Below are 15,890 nucleotides of genomic sequence, written 5' to 3'. Positions count from 1 at the left end.
CCCTATCACAGGCCATCTTAGATCTTCTTTGATCCTCCTGGAGCTGATCATTGGCTGAGCCTTTGCCATTTTGGTTATTCTCCCATCCATTTCAATAGTCGTTTTTCTTTTTCTTCCTCGTCTTTTTGGTTTTGGCTGCCATTTTAAAGTGTTTGATATCATTTTAGCTGAACAGCCTATCATTTTCTGCACTTTCTTTTAGGTTTTCCCCTCTTTTATTAAATTCTTAATCAAAGAATGCTCTTCTTCTGAACAGTGTCTTCAACGACCCATTTTACACTGTTTTTCCAAGGACAAATGCACAGGCAGCATATGCAGCGTCAGTTGCCTTGATCCTAAAATAAGGGCCACTTGTTTAACATATTTTTTTTTACACATAATCAATGATGTCGCTTATGGAACGCAGCACTGCTATTTTTTTGAACACGCCCCTTTCAGTAAATGATTCAGTTTCACAGAATCAGCAGCATGCACATCATTCCTGTTGGGTCTGTTGGTTTTCTATACCTTTACTAAACCTTCTAGAAACTTACTTGTAGTGTAGCAGTTGAAATTCTAACAAAAACTGTGATTTATCTTGCTAGTGATGTGGGACTGCTATTATTTTGAACACAACTGTATATACAGTATATATATATAAGAAATACTTGACTTTCAGTGAATTCTAGCTATATATATATATATATTTATTTTATATATATATATATATAAAAGAAATACTTGAATTTCAGTGTTCATTTATTTACACATGCACACATCTACTCATTGTTGAGTTAAAGGTTGAATTATCCATCTCTTGTTCTATTTTTCTAACCATGCTGAACACCCTCTCTGATGATGCATTGCTGTGTGGCACGCACAAAAGTGCTTTCATCAAATGCACTAGAGTCTGGAATCTTCCATCTCTCCCTAGCATGGCCCGAAACCGGTCAATCCTTGCTTCCTGAGGAAGATCTTCACTGCCAACTTTGCAATGTTCCCTCTAATTGTTCATGTGTGTGAGCAAACACAAAAACTCCCTGTGCATTCAGTGGAGCACATGTGAGCAACATCACACGTGGCAATACCAGCAGCACACCTGTCTCAAACCAATCTTTTATTATAACAGTCAAATAAGGAGTCATTTTCATGAGATTATTTAGTAATATTAGTGATTTGGCCCACTTTTAATGAAAATAAAAGAAATCTTGTTTTTCATAAGCTATGGATTAGTATTGTACAATATGTCTGGGTGGGGGTCCTGCTTTGGAAATCATTTGTACCCCTTTCAGAGATCACATTTAGTTCCCCTTAAACATCCTCATGTTGCACAATGAAATGTAAGCATAGGATGAAGTGTGCATTCCTGTAACTTTCTCTAGTAACAGCGTTCCATGATTAATATCAATAAATTAACATTAATAATAAATGACAGTAGAATAAGCACACGTATGACTGAGGAGTTATAGTGTAACTTTGTGTGGTGTTTGAGTTGTCCGACTTTTTGTGTGGCCATAAACGCACCAGTGGCTTAGTGGTATGCGTGTTGGTGACAGCTAGATGACAAGTTGGTTTTGGCCTGGTTTGTACGGCAGAAAATTACTAGTTTTTCGAGATAGAAGTTTTTTACTCATGTTTTTGGTGTGGTTATGGCCGAATATCATCATCATCATCATCTGCAGTCACTCGTGGTCGAGTATGACTGTCCTCAGAATGGATGGGTTCCCATTCGGGAGGATGCCTACGCGTGACGTCTTTTAGCGTGGGGAGACTGATGCGCCTGCAGCCACCACACGGTCCTTAGCAGAGAGGGACCTTGATCCAGTGGCATGGATCCATGACGACTGGAGACCACCCTCTGTTGCAGCCTTCATCCGCCATCAGTTCCGTTGTGACATGCAGTGTCACCCTCCGCCACTTCCACCGTTGAGGTCTTATATCTATTTAACCCATAGATAGGGCAGTGGTTGGCGGACGCCAGGGCGTGTCCACACACTGGTGGGCCTGCACGCCTCGCCTCTGGGGCCCCGAATATAAACAGTTTTGCTCAATAAAGTGATCGATATAATTCTTGTCCTCGAAGCATCTCGATAGACGTTACAATAATTGAACGGTGTTCAATTGAACGGTGTTGACGAACACCGTTAGGGCCGCTTGTTGTCACTGTCACTCAGAGTTGCATTGCAAAATTACACAGAATAAATTGTGTTTATTTTGTTTAGAATTCAGATGGGATTTGATTTGGTGCGCGGCATATATTTGCTGTGCGCAGGGGATGCTTGAGCAGTGCGCAGTTGCGCAGGCGCGCACCTTAGAGGGAACGTTGTGCCAAGCACTTGGTAGTCCACTACTTATTCCCGGAGGCTATCCAGGTCCAATCGCAGCTGCGGCTTGGAACTTACAAGCGTATTTCTTCATCTTACTCGTCGTCGGCGTCGCCATGGCTGTATCTTCCTCGTTCTTCTGCTTCGTCTCCTTGTTGTGTACGCAGTTGTGCACTGCACTCTCTAAAAGCCGTAGATGTTATTGTCACATATGCATGTACAGTAGATGGCAGTATTATCCTGTTTAAGAGTGTCACAACATTGCTGTTTACGGCAGACGAACTGCTTTACGGTAGACGAAAACGTGACTGCTGTTGTTGTGTGTTGTTGCCGCGCTGGGAGGACGTTAATGAAACTGCCTAACAATAAACCCACATAAGAAACCAAGAACTCGCCCTCGATCATTCTACAGTTATAACGTGATTGGGCAGGCACGCTGTTTACATTGTGGGAAAGCGGACGTGAAACCAGGCTGTCGACACGTCACTCAGGTCCGCATGGAGCTGGAGGGGGCGTGGTCTCCAGCTCCGCCTGAATTTCGGGAGATTTTCGGGAGAGGCGCTGAATTTCGGGAGTCTCCCGGAAAATCCGGGAGTGTTGGCAAGTATGTGGTAATGCTAGTGAGTTCCCACAGTTTCCTGTGTTTTGCCCCAGTTTTTAAAGCTAATGCTAGCATTGTATGGACAGGATATACTTTATTTATACTACAATGTGGAAATTTTGTGTTTGCAGTGCAGATACAAAAAGTCCACAAAAAGACAACATGAAAAACAGGGGGAAACATCAAAGAACACAAAGGACATAAAATACAGTTAAAGGGCACAGAGCAGATGCAACCCGGGGACCTTTTCTACATACAGCTACAAAAGGAAAACGCACGGAGAAAGAAAAGAGCAACAAACAATTTATAATGTGCACGAAACAGACCCAACAAAACAACCAAGAGAGTCGACTCCATCTTGGGCTGCCCGCCAGCACTCGGCCTGACTGAATGAGCGAGAATCCGTCCAGAGAGACCAAAGTGTCTAATAAGTGGAGTGAATTGAATTTATATAGCGCTTTTTCTCTAGAGACTCAAAGCGCTTTACATAGTGAAATCCATTATCTACATCTTTAAACTACATTTAAACCAAGGTTTAAGGTTTTATTCGTCACATGCAGAGTACACCACAGTGAAATGCTTTTTTCCATGCTCTTCAGATATTGCGTACAGTGGGATCCAAACACTAGTTGCAGAATCTAATACACTAAATACAAAAAAATACAAAAATTTGAATAGCTCTGATGTACATTAATTACAAGACAATAAGTTGCACAACAAGTCACAGTAGTTATATCAGTATCAGTATCAGTACAAGTAGAAGTACAGTAGTCAAATACAGTACCAGTGCAATATCAAATAGTATAACAGTATATACAGTATATACAGTATAGGAAGCAACAAATATTAAAGTGTCTACAGTGCTACAGTGACAGTAGTATGAACAGTTAAACCAATACACATTCATTCACCATTCTTAGAAGCATGATGGAGTTGGAACTTGAAGTCTGCTTACTTGTATGTTTTCATTAATTACCATTTGCTTAATAGTGTTGTGATCAGAATTATATTATACAATGGAAACATATCCAAACTGTTTGAAAAAAAATTTATAAGACGGTCCTTTTCATTGTCAGAGAAACAACAGTGTCAATTTATCATGTGACTTTTTTGTTCTTTTTTGTCCTCTATGCAGGGATCATGATGAATGTGTCTCAGTGCTTGCAGGACTGCGCCTCTGGCACAGTCAGCAGCTGCAAGGTGGTCTGCAGGGTTATATCCTAAATCGAGTGTTCAAAGACAACCTGAGGATAGCGCTGCTCGGGGGGTATGTATACTTCTCTTCATTCATGATTCTCTTTTCTTGCACTCATCTTTTGTTTCACTCGGGTCATTATGAGTATTTTTTGCTTATTATGCACTAGGGCTGCTACGATATGTCAACAATAAAGTTTGTCGCCAACAATTATATTTGTCGACCATAGTCGTGACGTTATCACTCGTGTTTTTCCGGGCGGAAGTGGGTCACTCGCAAAATTCTTGTAATGTGTGAGGATAATTCCTCTTATTCTTGTTAAAAATATGAATACCATGCTCATTTAGCAAAGCGGACCTTGTTTTTATGGCAGTACATCTGTGATACGGGAGTATTTAAAGCAGAGACACACATGATGTTGGACATTTGGAGGCGCTTATGCCTTGCTAGCTAGCTAAAAAGAGTGAGAAGATGTGTGAAAAATAACTTTAAGTATCATTTTAGCCAAAGTCAACCAGCTAAACTTTGTCTACATCAATTAAAGTACTTTTTAAAGCAGTGTCAATTTGCAATGCCTTAAAACAGTGGTTCTCAAACTTTTTTTGTCATCCCCCACTTTGGACAAGGGGGAGTTTTCAAGCCCCACCTTCCCCCATCGCCCCAACAGAACGCTAATGCCAAGCTTAACATTTTCAAATTTATTGAACAGCAAGTAACATCAAGTTGTATACATTCAAACTAAATAACATAAAATAACATCAAGTTCAATAATAAATAAAATAACTGTGCAGCTGTGGTATAACTTGCATCAAGTTCAATAATAAATAAAATAACTTGATTCAAGTTTAATAATAAATAAAACAAAAGTGTTATAACTTGCATCAAGTTCAATAATAAATCAAATAAAAGTGTTATAACTTGCATCAAGTTCAATAATAAATAAAGTAAAAGTGTTATAACTTGCATCAAGTTCAATAACAAATCAAATAAAAGTGTTATAACTTGCATCAAGTTCAATAATAAATCAAATAGCTCGCATCAAGTTCAATAATAAATAAAATAAAAGTGACTTTCTTTTAATTTGTCTACGAGTTGTTCCTCAAGATCACTTGCAATGTCGCATATACGTCTCGCAACTGTGTCGTTTGACAGTGGGACAGCTTTTAATTTTGCTGCGCTTGTCTCGTCGAGCATGACTGACACTATGTCTGTTGCAGCGGGGAGAATGAGCTGCTCAGCAATTGTGTGTGCTTTTTTGCATTGTGCAATTCTGTATGCAACTCTATATGAAGCCATTTGAGCGTTACTGTTTACTGATGCAGCTTTTACCATGCGCTTCTCCTGTTGATGGTACTCTGCCAGTTTTCTTTGAAAGAAATCAAGTGGCTTATTGACGTGATTGGGATGTGTGGTCTCGAGGTGTCTCTTTAATTTGTTGGGTCTCATGCTGTCTGCTGCTAGCGGTTTTAGACACAGAACATACAGGGGTCTCTCCTCTGCCCCCACCACCGCTGCCGTGAATCCAACAGCAAGATACCCTTCATCATATTTTCTTTTCGGTTGGCTTTTTGGTCGATTATGCCCGTCAGATTTTTGTTTCTCTGCAGGCGCTGGCTCTGGCTCGACGACCTTTGAGGTGCGAGTCACAAATGTATCCATTTTGTGTAATTGTGGTCCACACATGAGCCTGCTACCCATCCGCGCGAAAGTTTGTTCCGCATAGCCCTGCCCCCATTAGTTACTGTTGCTATGTCTGTCAAACTCTCGCTCCTACCTAGAAATGTAAAGCCTACAGGAAAAATAAGTAATTTACATTTATTTATATAGCGGATTTCACAGACAGAATCACAAAGTGATTTACAGTGTGTATAGAAAATGAAAGCATAGTAAAAAAAAAAAAAATCTAAGAATATAATAAAAAAATTAAAACAATTTAAGTGAAATTTCCTCCCGTTCCTCGCGCCCCACCTGTCATGTCTCTATTCCCCATCAGTGGGGCGCGCCCCACACTTTGAGAAACGCTGCCTTAAAAAAAGCACACACACACAAGCGCACACAACGCAGAGAGAGAGAGAGAGACAGACAGGCACCAATGCGGAGGTATCATAAGATTAAACACACAGTCTATTAAATAGCCAACATTTGACGAAATAATCAAAGATAGAATTCAACACATTGAGTCTATGAGAGGGCTAAAACTGTCAGTGTTCCCAGATGGCTAATTTTTGTAACAGCACAGTTAGAGTATAAATAAATATGTATTATTGAATTTGTTCTCTTTGTTGTTGCACATGCCTGAAATAACTTAAGCTGCATTTAGAAGTCGATGGAAAAATTAGAGCCATTAAATATGTGTACACCTTATTATCTGATTAGTCGACTAATCCACTATCAAAATAATCGTTAGTTGCAGCCCTATTATGCACAAATTTATAATATCTCTATTAACTAACTTAATTGAAATTTTGCCGACAAATATATAATTTAGTGTTGTTGATAAGTGAAACAAGTTTGGAATGTTATCGCAATGTTTCCCACAGATTTCCAATTTACTTGTGGCGGTGGAGGCATGCTTAGGGGTGTGGTTTGGGAGGTTAATTATGATGTCATCATATAGTTTGCATAATTGTCAATAATGCATACAATTTATTTGAAAAGGCTAAAAAAATGCTACACATACTTTTCAAAACAAATCAGTCTTATTAGTAATTAGTATTAACGCATTTTTCTTGTATCGTTTTGCTCTGTTTTTCAATTTGTGCTGCTTATCGTACAATGTAACAAAGGCTGCACTTTGTTGAACATTATTTTAAGTTTCTAGACTCTTCTAGAAACGCGTCAAGATGGTGTTTGACAGCTGTTTGTGCGCATGTGCTTGTGAGGGGGAGCGTGACATTTGACAATTTGACATTACCTGTTAAAAAAAATCAATTGATAGACGCTACATTATATATGCATTTTTCAGTTCAGTTTAGTTCAGTTTATTTCGAACATGCATACAATAAAAAATAAATAAACACAAAATGGATAGATGGACGATAAAAAAGGTTATTGAAGACATCTCAGGACCACTAATGTATTAATTAGTAACCTACCATTTCAAACAGGCAAATTCCCAAACAAAATTAAAATAGCTAAAGTTGTACCGATTTATAAGACTGGAGACAAACACCAATTTACAAATTATAGACCTGTTTCTTTACTTCCACAATTTTCTAAAATCATTGAAAAACTGTTCAATAACAGATTAGAGAGTTTCACAAACAAAAATAGAATACTCGCTGAGAACCAATATGGATACAGAGCTAATACTTCAACTTCGATGGCTTTTGACAAAATTACAGAAGAAATTACCAATGCAATAGATAGCAAAAAATGTGCAGCAGCAGTGATTATGGATCCAACTAAAGCATTTGACACAATTAATCACAATATTTTAATTAAAAAAATTGAACGGTACGGCATCAGAGGGTTGGTCTTAAACTGGATTAGAAGTTACTTAACCAATAGTAAACAATACGTGAAGCTTGGCGAACACACATCTTCAACGCTAAATATGGCCTGTGGTGTACCCCAGGGATCTATACTAGGACCAAAATTGTTCAATCTTTATATAAATGACATTTGTAAAGTTACAAAATTTTAAAGTTAGTATTATTCGCAGATGATACAACAGCAATTTGTTCAGGATAGAACACACAGAAGCTAATACAAATAATAACAGAAGAAATTAACAAATTAAAAAGATGGTTTGACAAAAACAGACTATCCTTAAACCTCAGTAAAACTAAAATAATGCTATTCGGCAACAGTAAAAGGGAAAGTCAAACAAGTACAAATAGACGGAATAGAAATTGAAAGAGTAAATGAAACCAAATTTTTATGTATAATAATTGATGATAAAATGAACTGGATATCTCATATACAAAAATATACAACATAAAGTTGTAAGAAACACGTCAATAATGAGTAAAGCAAAACATGTTGTAGACCAAAAATCACTCCATATTCTCTACTGCTTGCTAGTGTTACCATATCTGAGCCTGAGATCAGTAGGTTGTGAGTTCAAACCCCGGCCGAGTCATACCAAAGACTATAAAAATGGGAACCATTACCTCCCTGTTTGGCACTCTGCATCAAGGGTTGTAATTGGGGGTTAAATCACCAAAATGATTCCCAGGCGCAGCCACCGCTGCTGCTCACTGCTCCCCTCACCTCCCAGGGGGTGAACAAGGGGATCGGTCAAATGCAGAGGACACATTTCACCACACCTGGTCTGTGTGTGACAATCATTGGTACTTTAACTTAAAGGCCTACTGAAACCCACTACTACCGACCACGCAGTCTGATAGTTTATATATCAATGATGAAATCTTAACATTGCAACACATGCCAATACGGCCGGGTTAACTTATAAAGTGCAATTTTAAATTTCCCGCCACAGTTCCGGTTGAAAACGTCTATGTATGATGACGTATGCGCGTGACGTCAATGGTTGATACGGAAGTATTCGGACCCATTGAATCCAATACAAAAAGCTCTGTTTTCATCTCAAAATTCCACAGTATTCTGGACATCTGTGTTGGTGAATCTTTTGCAATTTGTTTAATGAACAATGGAGACTGCAAAGAAGAAAGCTGTAGGTGCGATCGGTGTATTAGCGGCGGACTACAGCAACACAACCAGGAGGACTTTGAGATGGATAACAGACGCGCTAGCCGCCGACCTCACCTTGACTTCCTCCGTCTCCGGGCCGCCGACCGCATCTATGATCGGGTGAAGTCTTTCGTCGCTCCGTCGATCGCTGGAACGCAGGTGAGCACGGGTGTTGATGAGCAGATGAGGGCTGGCTGGCGTAGTTACGGTCAGCGAAAAAAGATACGTCCTGCACTGCACGTTAGTCCTTCACTCTCACGTTCCTCATCCACAAATCTTTCATCCTTGCTCAAATTAATGGGGTAATCGTCGCTTTCTCGGTCCTAATCTCTCTCGCTGCATTGAAAACAATAGGAAAATGTGAGCAGCCCTTCCTCCTGTGACGTCACGCTACTTCCGGTAGGGGCAAGGCCAATACAAAAAGCTCTGTTTTCATCTCAAAATTCCACAGTATTCTGGACATCTGTGTTGGTGAATCTTTTGCAATTTGTTTAATGAACAATGAAGACTGCAAAGAAGAAAGCTGTAGGTGGGATCGGTGTATTAGCGGCTGGCTGCAGCAACACAACCAGGAGGACTTTGACTTGGATAGCAGACACGCTATCCGACGCTAGCCGCCGACCGCATCGATGATCGGGTGAAGTCCTTCGTCGATCGCTGGAACGCAGGTGAGCACGGGTGTTGATGAGCAGATGAGGGCTGGCTGGCGTAGGTGGATAGCTAATGTTTTTAGCATAGCTCTGTGAGGTCCCGTAGCTAAGTTAGCTTCAATGGCGTCGTTAGCAACAGCATTGTTAAGCTTCGCCATTCTGGAACGCATTAACCGTGTAGTTACAGGTCCATGGTTTAATAGTATTGTTGATTTTCTGTTTATCCTTCCAGTCAGGGGTTCATTTCTTTTGTTTCTATCTGCAGTTAAGCCCGATGCTATCACGTTAGCTCCGTAGCTAAAGCGCTTCGCCGATGTATTGTCGTGGAGATAAAAGTCATTGTGAATGTCCATTTCGCGTTCTCGACTCTCATTTTCAAGAGGATATAGTATCCAAGGTGGTTTAAAATACAAATCCGTGATCCACAATAGAAACAGGAGAAAGTGTGGAATCCAATGAGCCCTTTTACTTAAGTTACGGTCAGAGCGAAAAAAGATACGTCCTGCACTGCACTCTAGTCCTTCACTCTCACGTTCCTCATCCACGAATCTTTCATCCTCGCTCAAATTAATGGGGTAATCGTCACTTTCTCGGTCCGAATCGCTCTCGTTGCTGGTGTAAACAATGGGAAAATGTGAGGAGCCTTTCAACCTGCGACGTCACGCTACTTCCGGTACAGGCAAGGCTTTTTTTATCAGCGACCAAAAGTTGCGAACTTTATCGTCGATTTTCTCTACTAAATCCTTTCAGCAAAAATATGGCAATATCGCGAAATGATCAAGTATGACACATAGAATGGATCTGCTATTCCCGTTTAAATTAAAAAAAATCATTTCAGTAGGCCTTTCAGTACGCTGATTAAAAAAAGCCTTGCCTGTACCGGAAGTAGCGTGACGTCACAGGAGCTAGGATTCCTCACAATTCCCCATTGTTTACAATGGAGCGAGAGAGATTCGGACCGAGAAAGTGATGATTACCCCATTAATTTGAGCGAGGATGAAAGATTCGTAGATGAGGAACGTTACAGTGAAGGACTTGAGAGGCAGTGATGGACGTATCTTTTTTCGCTCTGACCGTAACTTAGGTACAAGCTGGCTCATTGGATTCCACACTCTCCTTGTTCTATTTTGGATCACGGATTTGTATTTCAAACCACCTCGGGTACTATATCCTCTTGAAAATGAGAGTCGAGAACGCGAAATGGACATTCAGTGCCTTTTATCTCCACGACAATACATCGGCGAAATGCTTTAGCTACGAGCTAACGTGATAGCATCGTGCTTTAACTGCATATAGAAACAAAAAAAATAAACCCCTGACTGGAAAGATAGATAGAAAATCAACAATACTATTTAACCGTGGACATGTAAATACACGGTTAATGCTTTCCAGGCTGGCGAAGGTTAACAATGCTGTGCTAACGACGCCATTGAAGCTAACTTAGCAACCGGACCGCACAGAGCTATGCTAAAAACATTAGCTCTCCACCTACGCCAGCCAGCCCTCATCTGCTCATCAACACCCGTGCTCACCTGCGTTCCAGCGATCGGCAGAAGGACAAAGGACTTCACCCGATGCGTTTGGCGGCCCGGAGATGTAGGAAGTCAAGGTGAGGTCGGCGGCTAGCGCGGCTAGCGCTCCAACAAAGTCCTCCTGGTTGTGTTGCTGTAGTCCGCTGCTAATACACCGATCCCACCTACAACTGTCTTCTTTGCAGCCTTCATTGTTCATTAAACAAATTGCAAAAGATGTCCAGAATACTGTGGAATTATGAAATGAAAACAGAGCTTTTTGTATAGGATTCTACGGGGTACCATAACTTCCGTTACTCTGACTTCGTCACGCGCATACGTCATCATACCGCGACGTTTCAGCCAGATATTTCCCGGGAAATTTTAAATGTCACTTTATAAGTTAACCCGGCCGTATTGGCATGTGTTGCAATGTTAAGATTTCATCATTGATATATAAACTATCAGACTGCGTGGTCGGTAGTAGTGGGTTTCAGTAGACCTTTAAATATAGGAATACTGCCTGAAGCTGAGCCAATCAGTGGCTATGATGCTGAGCAACAGCTCGCATTTGTTTTGTCTCATCTAGTGGCCAATAATACTATCGTATTAGGGATGTAACAATATAAAAAACCTTTTCGCCAAGTGTTATGTAATATAATAATAATTCAATATAAAATAATAGACACAAAATATATTCTCGGCAGAAGAAACATTAAATATCACTCAGTGTTGAGGGAAAAAAATCCTGTAGGTTCAATGTGCACAATTGAATATCTTAGTTACTCAGACAACAATTTGTTCATACAAGCTTAGATTAGGGTATATTGTTTGTAATCGGGAAATACCTAATGTTTCTTGCAATTGTGTTAGCATTTAAGCTAGCTAGCCAGCCATCAGCACGCTAGCTTGCTTTCCCAGTAAATGAGCAGTATCTATGTTCCATGAGTTTATCGAATTATGGTCATTACAATGGTTTTACGATAATTTTGTTTCAAAACGGTTTATCATTATTACTGTTAATCTTTAAATATATGTAGTGCAGATCTTTTTAGTTAATTTAGCCATTTTTATGCTTAAAATGCTTAATTTAGGCCAGAAATACATAGACATGCTTTAAAAAATCTATGATGGAGTGAAGCCACAAAGAGTGAAGCATGTTGTAGCTAGGGATGACTGAAACAGGTAGCTAGCGAATGCTAGCAAATGATGCAAGGTTCACTGTGGCATTTGCTACACCAACTAATTAATGCATATTTTAAAGAAGTACCGGCATTTGTATTTGGCAACAATAATACAGACATACGGGTAGAATCAGTTCTACATTTAAGTGAGGTTTCAGTAGAGGAAGTCTTTTCTGTCTGAACTAGGGGTGTAATGGTATGGGTATTTTATCGAACCGTTTCGGTACGGGGACTCCGGTTCGGTGCGGAGGTGTACCGAACGAGTTTCCACACGGACATATTAAGTAGCGTACTGCACGTTGTGTAAACAATACTCAAAGTGCCGGACACCTGAGGCACCCAAGAAACCCCGCCCCGACAGCCCCGCAATAGAGGACACGCCCGGCGAAAAGAGGACACACAGCAAGTCTATCCCAGCCCGTTAGCCGCAGGCACGCCAACAAAAGAGGACATGTCCGGTTAAACCGATCGCTGCTAGCACCGGGCCAGGCCCCGACCACACGTCTTCCCAACCCGCGGGGCCGCCCGGGCGGAACGCCCCAAACGTCCGGCACCCCGAGTTATGGTTGCGTGTATTAACAATGTACGTTCAGGGTTAAGAAGGTTAAAAACAAAAAAATTGTGCACGCAGCAGCATTGGTGAGGGAGGGGGAAAGACAGAGAGAGCGAGAGAGTTATGATAAACGCGCATGCTTTTTATCCATAGATTTATCAGATTTAAATTTTTATTATCTATAGCAGGGGTGTCAAAAGTGTGCCCCGGAGGCCATTTGCAGCCCACAGCTAATGTTTTAAAGGCCCACGGCACATTCTAGAAATACTATTAAAATAAACAAAAACATAACAAAAGTGAAATAAGAAAGCTTAAAGATTAAATGTAATTTAGAAAAAGTTGCAATGTTGACTAATAAAACAAAGCTGTTTTTTTTTTCTTTCAAACTGTCATTGCTCAAAACATAATATTGAATCAAAATCAATGTTATTATGAATTATTGACCTATCCATGGTTCCCATTACTTCATATCAAATATTCCACCAAGAAAAATATTTTTGGTGGAAGATTTTGCAAATTTGGTAAATAAATAACCAAAAAAATGTATATTTTGTTGTTTTCTTACTGTACCGAAAATGAACCGAACCGTGACCTCTAAACCGAGGTACGCATCGAACCAAAATTTTTGTGTACCGTTACACCCCTAGTCTGAACCATTTCATGTCTGACTGTTTCACCAACATACATCATTACAGTTGATGAATACAAATACTAATAATGGATTGGGTTTATTTGGAATTTGTTTTTCATATTTCAGATATCCTAAGCACTTTACAGTGAAACCCACTATTCATTTATTCCGCAGTCACCCACTGGATTTCTGCTATTCGTGGTGGTTGTGTGCTGAGACCACCTGCCCGCGAATACCAAGTCAACGCGAGCAATAAGGACAGCCATAAAATGATTTTTTGATACTCTAATCTAGCCTGTACCATACTTCTCCTTTACTGTGATCTTGGTCCCCCAGCTGTATAGTGTATAGAGTATATTAATAATCTTTTTGCCATCTGTTAAACGTCTTTCTAATGACATTGTTCACATTACATATCAAAACAGAAAGCTGCATCTGTGCTCAAGAGCGCAATACAAGACATTGCAGAATGGGTGATGCATTAATGGCACTAGTCACGTCCGTTGTGTCCTTGGGCAAGACACTTCACCCTTTGCCTCTGATGGCTGCTGGTTAGCGCCTTGCATGGCAGCTCCCGCCATCAGTGTGTGAATGTGTGTGTGAATGGGTGAATGTGGAAATACTGTCAAAGCGCTTTGAGTACCTTGAAGGTAGAAAAGCGCTATACAAGTATAACCCATTTATCATTTATTATTTACTAACATTGTAAAAAAAAAAATTGTATGGGTTAAAGCAGTGGTCCCCAACCTTTTTTGCACCACAGACTAGTTTAATGTAGGCACTATTTTCAGGGACCGGCTTTCCACTTGTGCCAGATAAATACAGCAAAAATAAGTGCATGAAAAATACAACTCACTATAACGCTGAATTAGTGGGAGCCCTGGGCTTGTTTCTTTGCAATGAGATGCAGATGGAAATCAGCCTTTGGCTACAATCTGTCACATTTCTATTTTATGTGTTCAATAATGTGCATGTATCATGACACTGAGTTATAACAAATGGCTTCCTATGAGGAATTTCATTGTACATCTATAAACAAGCTTATTGGTGTGTCTAGTAGGACAGGCGAAAGTAAAGTCGGAGAAAATGCAGTCGCAAGGCGTGTGTATGTGTGTGTAGGTGTGTGTGTGCATGGTGCGCGTGTCCAATTCACAAACCTCCTTATAGCATGGATGCATGAGTCAGTATCTAGTGTGTAGGCTACCTCCAAATGCACCGCTCTACTGCTCATACAAGTAAAGAGGGCCCCATACCTCTTGACTAGGCTCCTCCCTCTTTTGACTGTGATTGGCCCAAAGTAGTCTAACCCGACATTAGTAAAGGGAGGGAGGTCAGGGAGGATTCTCTCTTGGGGTAAACTTGCCATTTTTTGCTCTCCTGTTTTTCCTCTAACACGTCGACACACAACACACTTTGAAATCACCTTTCTGGCTGCAGAGTTTCCCTTTACCACCCAGTATTTCTTTCGGAGCTCAGAAAGCATGTGGTTCCTGCCACTGTGTCCAGAGTGTTCGTGAATGTGGTTCGGGATGAGAGTTGAGATATGAGCATCTTTGGGGAGGATGCAGGGGTGCTTGGCTTCTTCAGGCATTGCAGATCTATGCAACCTACCACCTACCCTTAACATGCCTTCATCTAGCATGGGATCTAACCTGCTGTTGTTGCTGCTCTTACGAACACTAGATGAAGCCGTTTTGAGTGTTGCCATCTCCACAGGGAATGATTGTCTTTGGACATGGATGATCACTGACTTTTCGGCCTGCGAGACATCTTCCACTGTGAGGCGCTGTACACCAAGTGTGGACCTGAAAGTTTTGAGTTCCTTGTTCGCGTTGTAGCTGTGTGAACGGGTGGCAGTTTGACCTGAGAGGAGTTCCTTTTTCCTTTTAGCAAGCAAGCTTAGAGTGTTCTTCATCTTGAGATACCATGCCACTGCTCTAAGGAGCCTTTTAGAGTTTGAAAAGGAGGAAAGCAGCTGGCTTGTGGGGGTTTCAGTGTTTACCACTGTAGTGAAGATAGTAGTGTTCTTTCTGACTTCTGGGTCATCCGGTAACACTGACTTGGAGCCCAATGCTTCCCGTGCAGGCCAACTTTCCTCTGCTTTCCATAAAAAGTCAGGGGCATGTATCCATCTCCTTTGCTGCATCAATCTGCTGGTACTCAGCCCTCTGGAGGCATCGTCAGCTGGATTGTCCTTACTGCCTACATACCTCCATTGAGACAGATTTGTTTTGAGGGATACACCTTTGTAGGTGGCTGCACAGTCAAAAACCACCCTGAGTTTCTTCTTTTTGGGGTGGTACACTCTGTGGTGTGGTATGTACCAAACCTTTGTCTGGCTGAGCTCCTGCTCTGGCACCTCCTCAGCATAGTGGCTTTCCAGAATGTCATTGAGAGATGCAACACACTCCTGTTTGAGTTGCTGGTTCCTTTCCATTTTTCTTTTCAGGCTTTGGAGGCACTGTTCGGCACTTGGGCGGTTGTTGGGCAGGTTGACCGTGGGCTTTCTGAAGGGTAATTTCAGGCTGTAGTGTCCGTCCTGTAGCACTGCCTCATTGGCTATCTCTATCTTTAAAGATGTAAATCTCTGTTGTTTTACAGTTCTC

General features: G+C 40.9%; 1 protein-coding gene across 1 annotated transcript in view; it reads left to right on the top strand.

Moving 5' to 3' along the window:
• gtf2h4 (general transcription factor IIH, polypeptide 4) overlaps positions 1–15,890 on the top strand; it is a 115,913-nt gene that overhangs the window by 24,051 nt on the left and 75,972 nt on the right. Inside the window, exon 4 of the mRNA XM_062056758.1 lies at positions 4,040–4,171. Coding sequence (XP_061912742.1) covers positions 4,040–4,171 — 132 coding nt within the window. The remainder of the gene's footprint in view (positions 1–4,039; positions 4,172–15,890) is intronic.

This window comes from Entelurus aequoreus, linkage group LG08 (genome assembly GCF_033978785.1).
Source record: "Entelurus aequoreus isolate RoL-2023_Sb linkage group LG08, RoL_Eaeq_v1.1, whole genome shotgun sequence".
Classification (NCBI taxonomy): domain Eukaryota; kingdom Metazoa; phylum Chordata; class Actinopteri; order Syngnathiformes; family Syngnathidae; genus Entelurus; species Entelurus aequoreus.
This window is presented reverse-complemented; position numbering and strand designations above follow the sequence as displayed.